General features: G+C 50.3%; 1 protein-coding gene across 7 annotated transcripts in view; it reads left to right on the top strand.

Moving 5' to 3' along the window:
• The first annotated feature begins 1,281 nt into the window (after positions 1-1,281).
• The window catches only part of caps2 (calcyphosine 2), a 61,286-nt gene continuing 47,579 nt past the window's right edge, over positions 1,282-14,988 (top strand). For 4 of the 7 annotated variants that reach the window (XM_038780897.1, XM_038780896.1, XM_038780895.1 and 1 more), the window contains exons 1-3: positions 1,783-1,859; positions 2,072-2,143; positions 6,048-6,094. In XM_038780897.1, coding sequence (XP_038636825.1) covers positions 2,078-2,143; positions 6,048-6,094 — 113 coding nt within the window. In that variant the 5' untranslated portion in view covers positions 1,783-1,859; positions 2,072-2,077. Of the gene's footprint in view, positions 1,300-1,776; positions 1,882-2,071; positions 2,144-6,047; positions 6,095-6,184; positions 6,274-14,988 lie in introns of those variants that run through there. The other 3 variants (XM_038780898.1, XM_038780894.1, XM_038780893.1) reach the window with 3 other exon arrangements.

Below are 14,988 nucleotides of genomic sequence, written 5' to 3'. Positions count from 1 at the left end.
TTTTTATAAATTCACTGTTTTTAATATAATTATTGTACGATGTATTTGTATACATCTCCACAAATAACACACTGCGGTTTTGGCAGTCCCCCATCATTCGTGGCTACAAAACCGAATTGAATGTATGAGGATTCATATTTCCGAGTAAAGCTAGTACGAACTATTTTTGCTGGCAACACTTCGGTTTCAATTACATCGTTGTCATCTGCTTCAGAATTATTTGTGTGTTCAGCAACCGGATGTCTTGGTTTGATAAACATGTCCATTGGGCCTCGCTTTGCCATCTGTAAATTTGGGATAAAAATAATGAATATAAATTCCATAACCCGGGTATATACTTAATTTATGATATTAGGATGAAAGCCGAATAAATGCAGTGGGAATGCTTTTACTGAGAAATATTTATTTATGTATTTGTTTTAATTAATTTTATGTGGAGAAATACAATTGATACTAATACAAATACATCATACAATAGTTATATTAAAAACAGTGAATTTATAAAAACATTTAAAAAGACTTAGTTAAAAGTTTCACCATAAATTATTCATTTGACCAGGGTTTAATGTAATGATCATTAAATAGCTTGGAACGAATTGAATCGACCAAGCCATCTGGTCGATTTTACTTCTGCCTCCCAGTCCCCCGTCTGAAAACAATAAAAACCGGGACAAACTGGACCTCTGTTTGGCCGCCGCTCAACGTGGCAATTGATGACGGAAAGGAGAAAAATGTTTTATCTCGACCACAGTGGTTTCCGTTTTGTTGTTGTTCGAATTTACACAGGAATAGATAATGTGAACCGGCCTTTAAGATTATTAGTACTTACATTTTCAGATCAATGGGTTGGGACGGGGTCCCAAATGACAAACACGCAGATATCCGTATGATGCTCTCAGTTCCACTTCTTGATGGTAACTAACTGACTGACCTGCTGCTCCACACGTGTAAATCAGGGTTGTCAAGGTTACACGTCACATCATCATGATGGTGTTGCCATACCGTTTCATGCGTTTTTCAGTTCACTGTTTTGCTGTTCATTATATCGCATTCGTTAGTTGTATAGCAATGACTTTTAACATGAGTGAGTAAATGAAAAATGTAGCCATAATAAATATAAAACTAAAATGAAAATATTAAAAAAAAACCCGAGTCAGATATCCCGGCAGTCTCCCGTGGCGTTGAATATCACTACTGCCTCTTTCTTTTCTGGAAACACTCCTCGTACCGGCAGACGATGGCTCGCGTACCGGCACCGGTACGCGTACCACACTTTGAGAAGCACTGATCTAGAGCACAGTAAGAAGTCTTACAACATCATGTTAAAGTCCAACATGTTTGTTTGAAACGCTAGCTTTCGGAGCACTACTCACTACTCCTTCCTCAGGTCTGAGGGTATCGCTGCCAATAGTCAAGTAAAATACTGAGGCCTGATTGGTAGACCATCTTGGAGGGCTATAGGGCTGGAGGAAGTATACAGAGATCAGTAGGTGGGATGGGGTGGAAGGCCATGGAGGTATTTAATAACAAGAATGAGAATTTTCGATTTGAAGCATTGCAAGTCCAGGAACCACTTTATTTAAAGCCTGTTACTCCAGTCTAACCAGAGCTTGTTCTCTATATAATGCCTGCCTCAACTGTGCATTAGGCAAACAGCAAATCCAACACCATTGAATGTGATTTTTATTTGTTGTAAATGTGATTCTGTGAAATCCTGACTCCAGTGGTCCAGCTATTGCCACGCCCTAGATTCGCTGCAGACACTGCTGCGCATGCGCCCGCTGGTCCCGGAAGTGTAGACTGACGCGCGCGAGCGGTGGTCATGACAACGCGGTTGATTGACGGGGAACAGCAGCCAGGTGAGCGTTTGGTCGGCAATAGGTGAGTGACACCAGGCCCGGTCTGGTACAAGGAGCCTTTCCAGGCATAAGTAAGGTGTCACATCACCTTTGTAGTGACGCTCACTCACTTCCCGAGTTAGCCAATAGTTTTCTGGTCTACGATTGAACTTTTAAAAAATATTCTCTCTTTTTAAAAAAAATTCCTGTTGACATTTGACTTAATTTTTCAGCTTTAAATGGATCTGGAAGTTAAAGGCTTTGGCACAGCATCAAAGAATTTAAAACGGCAGAAATCTGCACAGGTAAAAGTTCAACAGATCAAGGATACCTCTTTCTGGCTTGTTCATTTTAGCAGGAAGAATGGAAAGGCAGTATATTTTTATGATGTGGAGATGCCGGCGTTGGACTGGGGTGAGCACAGTAAGAAATCTTACAACACCCGGTTAAAGTCCAACAGGTTTGTTTCAAACACCAGCTTTCGGAGCACTGCTCCTGAGGAAACAAACCTATTGGACTTTAACCTGGTGTTGTAAGACTGCTTACAGTATATTTTTAAGTAGAGATCAATAAATGGAGATGGCCGAACTTGGTAGTACAGAGGGATGTTATGCCCGACCCCAGGTGAAATTGTTGATCTGGGTGAGACCCTTCAATTTGTCACCATCCAACTGGGATTTCCCAAATTGTTACAAACACCTGTGAGGAGAGGTGATTGGTTCTGTCTTTATTTAGCCCACCTGTTGCTGGTAGCAACAAAGGTTTAATCTATATGAAAACAAATTACTACGGATGCTGGAATATGAAACGAAAGGGAAAATGCTGGAAAATCTCAGCAAGTCTGACAGCATCTGTAGGGAGAGAAAAGAGCTAACGTTTCGAGTCCGATGACTCTTTGTCAAAGGTTTAATCCAACCAGGTTCCCTTTCCATTGGATACCTTTTCCAGACCCAATAGTTATGTTTAAGAAGGAGCCAATTTAACCAGGCTTTCTTGAGTTAAGATAAAGTAAGTTTATTTACACCCAAATGTTAAGGCGAAATGTAAAACCCATGCATCTACATTCATATGGATGAGAAGTAAAAATTTACAGTAAGTAAATATAAATAAAAAGTTATACAGAACAGTCTTTGACTTGCAAGCAGTGGGTGATGAAGTGTTGCAGCCGTTGCAGATTGATTCCAGTATAGTTGGCTCCTGCATGCAAGTAGTAGATTCTTCAGTTCAGATATTTCATCATTGGGCAGAGGTATTTCAGTTCGTTTTACCAGCTGCAATCCATTTTTGCAGGCTGGTTGACTTCCACAGTCGAGAGAGAATTTTACATATTCCTTGCTTTTCCCAACAGCATACACAAACAGACATCCTTGGGCAGCTCCCTCAGCTAGCTTTTAACCCCCTTTATACATTCCAACCTGGAATATACAAGCCGGTCTGGGGAGGCAAAAGACCCAGAGTCTTTTAGATGAGTTAGCCATTACATTCCTTTGACTTTACATGGGATGCTCATCAGTCTTTGGATGTTTTTAGATGCATCTTGTCTGGAAACACAGCGAGGGATTCCATTGTTCCTGAGCGACACACCTTGCAGTCATTCCTGTCAGTGGCACATTCTCAGCCATCTTTGGGGTTTGTGTCCATTTTAAAATATAAAATTTGGGACTTTTTAAAGTCCTATATCTCAGTGTATATATTCCATGTTTTTTTTCTGCCAACATCATAACAGAAACCTGGGTGTGGGTGTCTTGGTACATGAATCGCAAATATTTAGTATGCAGGTGCAGCAAGGGATTAGGAAGGCAATTGGAATGTTGTCATTTATTGTGAGGGGAATGAAATATAAAAGGAAGTTTTGTTGCAGCTGTACAGGGCTTTAGTGAGACTACATCTCGAATTGCAGTTCAGAGAATGTTCACTTAACTCATTCCTGGGATGGAGGATTTATCTTACAAAGAAAGATTGTAAGATAAGTAGATTGGGCCGATATCCATTGGGATTTAGACAAATGGGAGGTAAACTTATTTAAACATATAAGATTCTGAGGGGACTTAATAGGGTGGATATTGGAAGGATATTTCCTCCTGTGGGAACGACTAAAATTAGCAAAAAACATTTTAAGAATAAGAGGCCTCTCTTTTAAGACGTAGATTGGGCAATATATTTTCTCTGATGGTCATGAGTGTGTGGAATTCCATTCCCCAAAGAGCAGTGGAGGCCGGGTCATTGAATGTATTCAAGGCCGACTTAGACAGATTTTTGATAGACAAGGGGGTCGAGGCTTATGGGGGGCAGGCAGGAAAGTGGAGTTGAAAGCACAGTCCGATCAGCCATGATCTTATCCAATGGAGGAACAGGCTCAAAGGGCCGAATGGCCTACACCTCCTAATTCCTATGTTCCTATGACTTTCCAAATAAAATATTTTCACATTCAAATTGCAGCCCCACAAGAGTTTTTTTTTTAGGTATTTATTTAAATCAAGCTTACACTGCTTCTTACCCCACTTTTAAACATCAGTGACTGCAGTTGTTAAATGAGAACAGTAGCTGCTGGAAAACACTCAGCAGGTCGAGCAGCATCTGCAGAGAGAGAATGTGCTTTATCTTAACTCAAGAAAGCCTGGTTAAATTAGCTCCTTCTATATAACTTGCATTTACATCGCGCATTTACCTAAGCAAAGCACCCCAGGATTTCCGCAGGAGGATTATCAGGCATCGCCAAACCACATAAGGTGACAATAGGACAGGTGATCAAAACCTGGTCAAAAAAGTAGATTTTAAGGATTATCTGAAAGGAGAGAGTGTTAGATTTCAGAAGGGAATTCCAGAATTTAGGGTCGCAGCATGGCCATTCATGATGGAGTAAGAGAAATCGGGATTATGCCATCGGTTATCTCTAAACTAATGATAAAAACAGATTACCCGGTCATTATTTTGTTGCTATTTGTGGGAGCTCACAAATTGGTGTTATGTTTCCCCACGTTAGAATAGTGACTATGGTGTAAATGGGTTGTAAAATGAGATTGTGAAAAGCTATGTAGTTTTTTAGAAATCTGTGCCAGGAGGCCAAGGATTCAAAGATTCAAAGAAAACGAGGTTAAAAAGGGAGATAGATAATTTGTATTTTCATAGAATTCACAGTGCAGAAGGAGGCCATTTGGCCCATCGAGTCTGCACCAGCTCTTGGAAAGAGCACCCTACCAAAGCGCAAACCTCCACCCTATCCCCATAACCCCACCCAACACAAAGGGCAATTTTGGGCACGAAGAACAATTTATCATGGCCAATCCACCTAACCTGCACACCTTTGGACTGTGGGAGGAAATCAAAGCACCCGGAGGAAACCCACCCACACACGGGGAGGATGTGCAGACTCCGCACAGACAGTGACCCAAGCCGGGAATCGAACCAGGGACCCTGGAGCTGTGAAGCAATTGTGCTAACCACTATGCTACCGTGTTGCCCAGGTTCAGGGGTATGGAGGAGAGGCAGGGCTTTATGAATAAAAAGATAGAATCACAAAGGACCAACTTCGAGTTATGTTTCTAAACCTCTGTAACCCAAAATAAACATAATAATTAATTAATGAATAACAATGATTAACTGATAACTCACAGTGCAATTTTCTGTCGCTAGCCTTGAAGTAGCAGTCTGAACTATGATCTTTGAAAAGAGTCTTAAAACTCCAAATGCAATTTGTCTTAACATTGGCAAGAATGCAGAAAGCTGGAATGTGGATTTTTAAAAAATAAATTATTAACATTGCTTATCTTTTTAATCATTGTGCCTCCAGCTAATTCATTACATTGCTGCCGCTTTAATTTTGTTCCCAACACTGATACAAACTGCCGGTTATTAAGTTTACTTTCAGTTCATCTGCTTGTGCTGTTTATAAGGCTATTACACTCACTGCTAGCTAATTAATCTGACTGTTAATTTGTCGTGCTCGCTGATAGTTTATTTTGCTAACTGCTATCACCAACAGCTCGGTAAAATGGAGGCCTTATTTTATGAGGAAACGTTGAGCATGGTCTATACTCATTGGAATTTAGAAGAATGAGAAGGTGACCTTATTGAAACATCTAGGATCTTGAGGGGACTTGATAGGGTGGATACTGGGATACTTCCTTGTTACTAGTTACTTTATACAATCACCACAGCTTAATTCATGGTTTAGTAATAATAGTTTTATAAATTATATCTTGTAAACAGGGCTGGAGGATATTTTCCAGCGATGCATATGGTCCTCGCCCTGATGAGTAAGTATCTATTATTAAAACTAATTTATTAATATACTTCCATTTTAACTGCTTTTGCGCACAAGCCTTTTCATCTTCACTTGCCTTTAGGTGGGATGATACTGCTGCATATAGTTTTCCTCCACGATCATGTCCTCAAGCAGTCTTCCTCTAATCATTTGAAAAGAAGTGGTCCTCTGGTATGTACAGAAAGACAGTATTATCTGCTCATTAAAGACAGTTGATAGTGTCACATTCTTATTGCGTTCACCCAGGCTTTAGAGACTGATTGCATTTGCTCTGAATCATTCTTGAGGTTCATCAGATCCTTTGGCACTTTGGATATTTGTTCCAGTTATTTTTTATCCACATTAAATATTCTCGTTATTTATTTTCTTCTTCCATCTTGCCTCCTCTCCATGGCTGTTCTATGTATTCTTACATTCTATGATGTGGAGTATGGGATCTCTCGGAGAGCTGTGAGGTTACGGCAGCACTTTGGAGGACAAGGGTCTATTGACTAAGAGTTCTGAATGTTTGGGGCTGCAAATAAAACAGTCAAATCGGGGGAAATGTTCCGAATGGGTATTGGAAACAATAGTGTGCAGCGCACAAGGGGATCGACCAAGACTGGAACTGGTGCATTGGACCAATGGTGGGGGTGGGAGATTAACCTGCAGTAGAACTTAGAATCTTGGAAGGGGTGGAGTACGAGCACTGAGGTGATAATCAGGAGACTCCTGGGTGTCAGGCTGGAAATACTTGGAATCATAGAATTTACGGTGCAGAGGGAGGCCATCTGGCCCATGGAGTCTGCACCGGCCCTTGGATAGAGCACCACACTTAAGCCCACGCATCTCTATCCTAGTAACCCCACCTAACCTTTTTGGACACTAAGGGCAATTTATCATGGCCAATCCACCTAACCTGCACATCTTTGGACTGTGGCAGGAAACCGGAGCACCCGGACGAAACCCATGCAGACACAGGGAGACCGTGCAGACTCCATACAGACAGTGACCCAAGCGGGAATCGAACCTGGGACCCTGGAGCTGTGAAGCAACTGTGCTAACCACTGTGCTACCATGCTGCCCCAAAACATGAGCCTGGTGAGGTGTCAAGAACATGGCGTGTGGGACTTCTGGTTGCGGTTATGCGGAGCTAAGCCGCACGTTCGGCAGCTCCCGCCAGGAACGGACTTTTGGGTTCTTTTTATGGCCCCCAGCGGTACTTTTTTGACGGTTCCCGACGTGGGAAGGAGTCAGCAGCATTTCCCCAGCAGTATATGGCCTGGACCAGGAGTGGGGCGAGCAAGATTGCGGTCGCAGCACCAAAGCAAAAGCGAGGGAAGAAGCACAAGATGGCGGCCGGCAGAGAGCAAGAGGCATGGAAGCAGTGGGCGCAGGAGCAGCAGGAGACTCTCCAGCGCTGCTTCCGGGAGCTCAAAGCGCAGCTACTAGAGCCGTTGAAGGCTTCCATCGACAAGCTGCTGGAGACCCAGACAGCACAGGGGGTGGCAATCCGGGAGATCTGACAACAGGCCTCTGAAAGAGAGGATGAGGCCTCAGCCCTCGCGGTAAAGGTGGAGATGCATGAGGCGCTCCGTAAAAAATGGCAGGAGCGGTTCGAGGAGATGGAGAACCGATCGAGGCGGAAAAATTTGCGGATCATGGGCCTTCCGGAAGGGCTGGAGGGGTCAGACATGGGAGCCTACGTGGTCGTCCTGATGAATTCGCTGATGGGAGCTGGGTCCTTCCAGGGCCCCTGGAGCTGGAGGGGGCCCACAGAATATTGGCAAGAAGGCCTAAGCCGAATGACCCGCCACGGGCGGTGCTGGTGCGGTTCCAAGGTTCGCTGACCGGGAGTGTGTGCTCAGGTAGGCCAAGAAGGAGCGGAGTAGCAGGTGGGAGAACGCGGTGGTACGGATCTACCAGGACTGGAGTGCAGAGGTGGCTAAGCGGAGGGCCGGGTACAACCGGACGAAGCTGGTGCTGCACAGAAAAGGAGTGACGTTCGGCATGTTGCAGCCGGCGCGTTTGTGGGTCACCTACAAGGACCGACACTTTTACTTCGAGTTCACGGAGGAGGCGTGGGCCTTTGTGAAGGCCGAGATGTTGGATTTAAACTGAGGGTTGGGTGCGGGGGTCTGTATGCAACTGTTATTTTCTGAAGGGGGGTTTCTGTTTACTGCTGGTTCTGTGTCGTTTTCAGGAAGGGTGGGGCACTGTCTTTTTGTGTGGGTTCGGTGGATGGGCTCGAGGAGGGGGGTAGACTTGCAGTGTGGGGAGCTGATGGTGGTAAGGGGGGCTGGGGCTCCGCGAGGGGATTGGGCCGACAATGGGAGCTACTTTAGAGGAGGCGGGGTTGGGCAGGTGGAAAGCGCGGGCTTTTTCCCACGTTGAGGGTTGATGGGGCGAGGTCGGAGATGGGAAGCGCGGGCTTTTTTTCTGGGTGAGAACGGGAGGGGGAGGAGCAGAGCCTGCTGGTGGGCACTGGGGAGGAAGGGTAGCCCCACGCTGGGAGGGGTCGGAGGAGTGGCGGGAGTTGCCGGGGTCAGCTGGCTTATGGGAGTACTATGGAGGGAGTAACGCGGCTGGAGAGGGTCCTAGCTGGGGTTTGCGGGGGGGGGGGGGGGGGGGGGGGGGGGGGGGGGGGGGGGGGGGGTACCGTGTTGCTGCTGGAATAGCCAGGAAGGAGCTGGGGTATGCAGGGGGATCGAGACGGGGGTTTGCCGCCGTGGGGAACGGGCCGAGCGGGGGGCGCGGGCAAGTGGTGGGCAGAGGAAGGGTTATGGCTAGTCGGCGGGGGAGGGGGGGCAGGGGGGCAGGGAGCCCCCTGATCCGGCTGATAACCTGGAATGTGAGGGGACTGAATGGGCCGGTCAAACGGGCCCGCGTCTTTACGCACCTGAAGGGGCTGAAGGCGGACGTGGCCATGTTTCAGGAGACGCACCTGAAGGTGGCGGACCAGGTTAGATTGAGGAAGGGATGGGTAGGCCAAGTGTTTCATTCAGGGCTGGATGCAAAAAATCGGGGGGTGGCGATCCTGGTGGGAAAGAGGGTGTCGTTTGAGGCGTCAAATGTGGTGGCGGACAGCGGCGGGAGGTATGTGATGGTGGGCAGCAAGCTGCAGGGGGAGCGGGTGGTGCTGGTGAACGTATACACCCTGAACTGGGACGATGCGGGTTTTATGCGGCGCATGTTGGGCCGCATTCCAGATCTGGAGACGGAGGGCCTGATAATGGGGGGGGGGGGGGGGGGGGGGGGGGGTGGACTTCAATACAGTGCTGGATCCGCCACTGGATCGATCCAGGTCCAAGATGGGTAGGAGGCCAGCAGCGGCTAAGGCGTTGAGGGGGTTCATGGACCAGATGGGAGGGGTGGATCCTTGGAGGTTTGCGAGTTGGTGGAGTTAAGGATAGGGGAGGGAATGTGGTGCAAAAGGGGGTAGATATCAATGGGGTCTTCAGGGACTTTTATGAGGAATTGTATCAGTCTGAACCCCCAGCGGAGGGGTGGGGGGGGGGGGAATGGGGCGCTTCTTGGACCGGCTGAGATTCCCGAGGGTGGACGAGGGACAGGTGGAGGGACTGGGGACGCCGATTGAGCTGGAGGAGCTGGTCAAAGGGATAGGGAGTGTGGTGAATGTGATTCACACCGGATTATAATCTGTATATACATGTGTCTGTATTGTAAGTGCAGTTGCACTATCTGTCCTCCAGGGGCAGTAGCTCTGGGAATGCTCGAGTTGTACAGGGCTTCTCCCTTGGCTCTGCCCAGGACTCCTCCCCCGGAAGCTGCTATATAAAGGTCAGTGCCACATGGTCAGCCGGCCAGTTCACCGAAAGTTCAATGGCTAATAGGCTGGCTCTGTGTGAGTATATTAAAACCGCTATTCTAATCCTACAAGCACGTGTCCGTAGAATTGTTGGTCACAACAGGGAGCATGCAGTCGGGGAAGGCGCCGGGGCTGGATGGGTTCCCGGTCGAATTCTATAAAATGTATGCAGACCTGCTGGGTCCCCTGTTGGTTGGGACCTTCAACGAGGCAAGGGAGTTGGGGGGCTTTGCCCCCGACAATGTCCCGGGCACTGATTTCCTTGATCCTTAAGCGGGACAAGGACCCCCCTGCAGTGTGGGTCATACAGGCCGATCTCGCTGTTAAATGTAGATGGCAAGCTGTTGGCGAAGATCTTGGCCACAAGGATAGAGGACTGTGTGCCGCGGGTCATCCACGGGGATCAGACGGGGTTCGTGAAGGGAAGGCATCTGAACACCAACATATGGAGGCTCTTGAATGTTATAATGATGCCGGCGGTAGCGGGGGAGGCGGAGATAGTGGTGGCGCTAAAGGCGGAGAAGGCCTTTGATAGGGTTGAGTGAGGGTACTTGTGGGAGGTGCTGGAAAGGTTTGGGTTTGGGGAGGGATTTGTCAGATGGGTGAGGCTGTTATATGAGGCCCCGATGGCGAGTGTGGCCACGAATAGGAGGAGATCGGAGTACTTCCAGTTATATCGGGGGACAAGACAGGGGTCTCCCTTGTCCCCCCTGCTCTTTGCGTTGGCAATCAAAACCCTGGCTATGGCGTTGAGGGAGTCGAGGAACTGGAGGGGACTGGTGCGGGGTGGGGAGGAGCACCGAGTGTCGCTTTATGCAGATGACTTATTGTTTTTTTTTTTTAAATAATTTTTATTGGAATTTTTTGAAAAATATATATCAACAAAACAATAATAACAATAACAGTAATAAACACCCCCCGACACCCGTAACAACGCATGTAACAAACCCCCCCACCCCCCCCAACCCCAATAAACAACAAAATAAATTAACAATAAGCAAATTAACTTAAACACTATCCCCCTAAACCCCCCCCCCCCCCCCCCCCCCCCCCCCCCCCCCTGGTTGCTGCTGTTGCTGACCTAGTACCCTATCGTTGAGCCAGAAAGTCGAGGAAGAACCCTTGTACCGACCCCCTCAGGGCGAATTTGACCCTCTCCAGCTGAATGAATCCCGCCATGTCATTAATCCAGGTCTCCACGCTCGGAGGTCTCGCATCCTTCCACTGCAACAAGATCCTCCGCCGGGCTACTAGGGACGCAACGGCCAAAACATCGGCCTCTTTCGCCTCCTGCATTCCCGGCTCCACCCCAACCCCAAATATTGCGAGTCCCCAGCCTGGCTTGACCCTGGATCCCACCACCCTCGACACCGTCCGCGCCACCCCCTTCCAGAACTCCTCCAGTGCTGGGCATGCCCAGAACATATGGACATGGTTCGCTGGACTCCCCGAACACCTGACGCACCTGTCTTCGCCCCCAAAGAACCTACTCATCCTAGATCCGGACATATGGGCTCGGTGCAGCACCTTAAACTGGATGAGACTAAGCCTCGCACATGAAGAGGAGGAGTTCACCCTCTCCAGGGCGTCCGCCCATGTCCCCTCCTCAATCTGCTCCCCCAGCCCCACCTCCCACTTAGCCTTCAGCTCCTCTACCGACGCCTCCCCCATCTCCTGCATCACCTGGTAGATGTCCGGCACCCTGCCCCTTACCCCTCGCGGGGGCAGCAAAGGGAACCCCTCCACCTGTCGCCTAGCAAATGCCTTGACCTGAAGGTACCTGAACATATTCCCCGGCGGGAGCTCAAACTTCTCCTCCAGTTCATCAAGGCTCGCAAACCTCCCGTCAATAAACAGGTCTCCCAACTTCCTAATGCCCGCCCTGTGCCACCCCAGGAACCCTGGGACAAACCGGTGGTTCCCCCGCAGCGGGGCCTCCACCGAGCCCCCCACTTCGCCCCGTGTCGCCTCCACTGCCCCCAAATTTTGAGGGTAGCCGCCACCACCGGGCTCGTAGTGTACCTCGTTGGACGGAGCGGCAGCGGCGCCGTTACCAGTGCCTTCAGGCTCCTGCTCCACAGGATGCCATCTCCATCCGTTTCCATGCTGCCCCCTCCCCATCCATTACCCACTTACGTACCATCGAGACATTAGCCGCCCAATGGTACCCAGAGAGGTTGGGCAGCGCCAGCCCCCCTCTCTCCCTGCCCCGCTCCAAAAAGACCCTCCTTACCCTCGGAGTCCCATGCGCCCAAACAAATCCCAGAATGCTGCTGTCCACCCTCCTAAAAAAGGCCCTCGGAACGAAAATGGGGAGGCACTGAAACAAAAACCTCGGGAGCACCGTCATTTTAACGGACTGTACTCTACCCGCCAACGACAACTGCAGCATGTCCCACCTTTTAAATTCCTCCTCCATCTGCTCCACCACCCTAGTAAAATTGAGCTTATGCAGAGTCCCCCAGCTCCTAGCCCTCTGAACCCCCAGTTACTTAAAACTTCTCACTGCCCTCTTTAGCGGGAGCCTACCAATCCCCTCCTCCTGATCTCCCGGGTGTACGACAAACAGCTCACTCTTGCCCAGGTTCAATTTATATCCCGAGAAACTCCCGAACTCAGCAAGAATCTCCATCACCTCCGGCATTCCCCCCACCGGGTCTGCTACATACAACAGCAAGTCGTCCGCATACAGCGACACTCGGTGCTCTTCCCCACCTCGCACCAAACCCCTCCACCTCCTCGACTCCCTGAGAGCCATGGCAAGAGGCTCAATTGCCAGCGCAAAAAGCAAGGGGGACAGGGAGCACCCCTGCCTCGTCCCACGGTGGAGCCTGAAGTACTCTGACCTCCTCCCATTTGTCGCTACACTCGCCATCGGGGCCTCGTACAGCAACCTCACCCATTTAATAAACCCCACCCCAAACCCGAACCTCTCCAACACCTCCCACAAGTACCCCCACTCAACCCTATCAAAAGCCTTCTCCGCATCCAATGCCACCACAATCGCCGCCTCTCCTTCTGCTGCCGGCATCATTGTCACATTTAGCAGCCTTTGCACGTTAGTATTCAGCTGCCTCCCCTTCACAAAACCCGTCTGATCTTCATGTACCACCCCCGGCACCCAGTCCTCTAATCTAGTGGCCAAGATCTTCGCCAGCAACTTGGCGTCTACATTCAGCAGTGAAATCGGCCTGTATGAACCGCACTGCAAGGGGTCCTTATCACGCTTCAGGATCAGGAAGATTAGTGCCCGAGACATCGTTGGGGGCAGAACACCCCCCTCCCATGCCTCGTTGAAGGTCCTAACCAACAGGGAGCCCAGCAGGTCCGCATATTTCTTACAAAATTCAACCAGGAACCCATCCGGTCCCGGCGCCTTCCCCGACTGCGTGTGGCCAATCCCACTGACCAGCTCCTCCAACTCGATCGGCGCCCCCAGTCCCTCTACCTGCTCCTCCTGCACCCTTGGAAATCGGAGCCTGTCCAAAAAACTCTCCATTCCCCCTCCCACCGCCGGCGGCTCCGACCGGTACAGTTCCCTATAGAAGTCCCTAAAGACCTCATTGACCTCTGCCCCCTGCCGCACCACATTCCCATCTCTATCCTTCACTCCACCAATCTCCCTAGCCGCGTCCCGCTTACGAAGCTGATGCGTCAGCATCCTGCTCGCCTTCTCGCCATACTCATGGACCGCTCCCTGTGCCTTCCTCCACTGTGTCTCCGCCTTTCTGGTGGTCAATAAATCAAACTTGGCCTGCAAGCTACGCCGCTCCCCCAGCAATCCCTCCTCCGGGGCCTCCGCGTACCTCCTATCCACACTCAACAGCTCCTCCACCAGTCTCTCCCTCTCCCTCCTCTCCCCCCTCTCCCTATGGGCTTGGATGGAGATCAGCTCCCCCCTATTCACTGCCTTCAGAGCCTCCCACACCATCCCCACCTGGACCTCCCCAGTATCATTGACCTCGAGGTACCTCTCGATACATCCCCGAACCCTCCTACACACCTCCTCATCAGCCAACAACCCCACGTCCAGACGCCAAAGCGGGCGCTGGTCCCGCACCTCCCCCATCTCCAGATCCACCCAATGCGGAGCATGGTCCGAAATCGCAATAGCCGAATACTCGGCCTCCTCCACCCTCGGGATCAGTCCCCTACTCAAAACAAAGAAATCAATGCGGGAATAAACCCTGTGCACATGGGAGAAAAAAAGAGTACTCCCGAGCCCTCGGCCTCCCGAACCTCCAGGGGTCCACTCCTCCCATCTGGTCCATAAACCCCCTCAACACCTTGGCCGCCGCCGGCCTCCTGCCTGTCCTTGAACTAGAACGATCCAGTAGGGGATCCAGCACCGTATTGAAGTCCCCCCCCACCATGATCAAGCCCCCCCACCTCCAGGCCAGGAATGCGGCCCAACATACGCCTCATGAAACCAGCATCATCCCAATTTGGGGCGTACACATTAACCAACACCACCCTCTCCCCCTGCAGCTTACCGCTCACCATCACATATCTGCCGCCACTATCAGCCACAACCTCAGACGCCTCAAATGCCACCCTCTTCCCCACCAGGATCGCCACCCCCGGTTCTTCGAGTCGAGCCCTCAGTGGAAAACCTGCCCCACCCACCCCTTCCTCAGACGGACCTAGTCCGCCACCTTCAGGTGTGTCTCCTGGAGCATGGCCACGGCTGCCTTCAGCCCCTTCAGATGCGAAAACACCCGGGCCCGTTTAACCAGCCCATTCAACCCCCTCACGTTCCACGTAATCAGCCGGATCAGGGGGCACCCCGCCCCACTCCCCCGTCGACTAGCCATAGCCCATCGACTGCTCGCCCCTGGCCAGCACCCATTCGGCCCGTTTCCCACGGCGATAGAACCTCACTCCGACCCCCCTGACCCGCGCCAACTCCTCCAGCAAGCCGGTATTCCCCCCTCCCCCCCGGCTAGGACCCCCTCCTAGCCGTGACTCTCCCTCCTCTGTACTCCCGTGAGCCAGCTGACTTCTGCTGACTCATACAGTTCAAGGTGCTACATAGGGCTCATATGACCGTGACGAGGATGAGTAGGTTCTTTGGGGGC

The sequence above is a fragment of the Scyliorhinus canicula genome, chromosome 20 (genome assembly GCF_902713615.1).
Source record: "Scyliorhinus canicula chromosome 20, sScyCan1.1, whole genome shotgun sequence".
NCBI lineage: Eukaryota > Metazoa > Chordata > Chondrichthyes > Carcharhiniformes > Scyliorhinidae > Scyliorhinus > Scyliorhinus canicula.
Note: the sequence above shows the minus strand (reverse complement) of the source record. Positions and strands in the feature narration are given on the sequence as shown.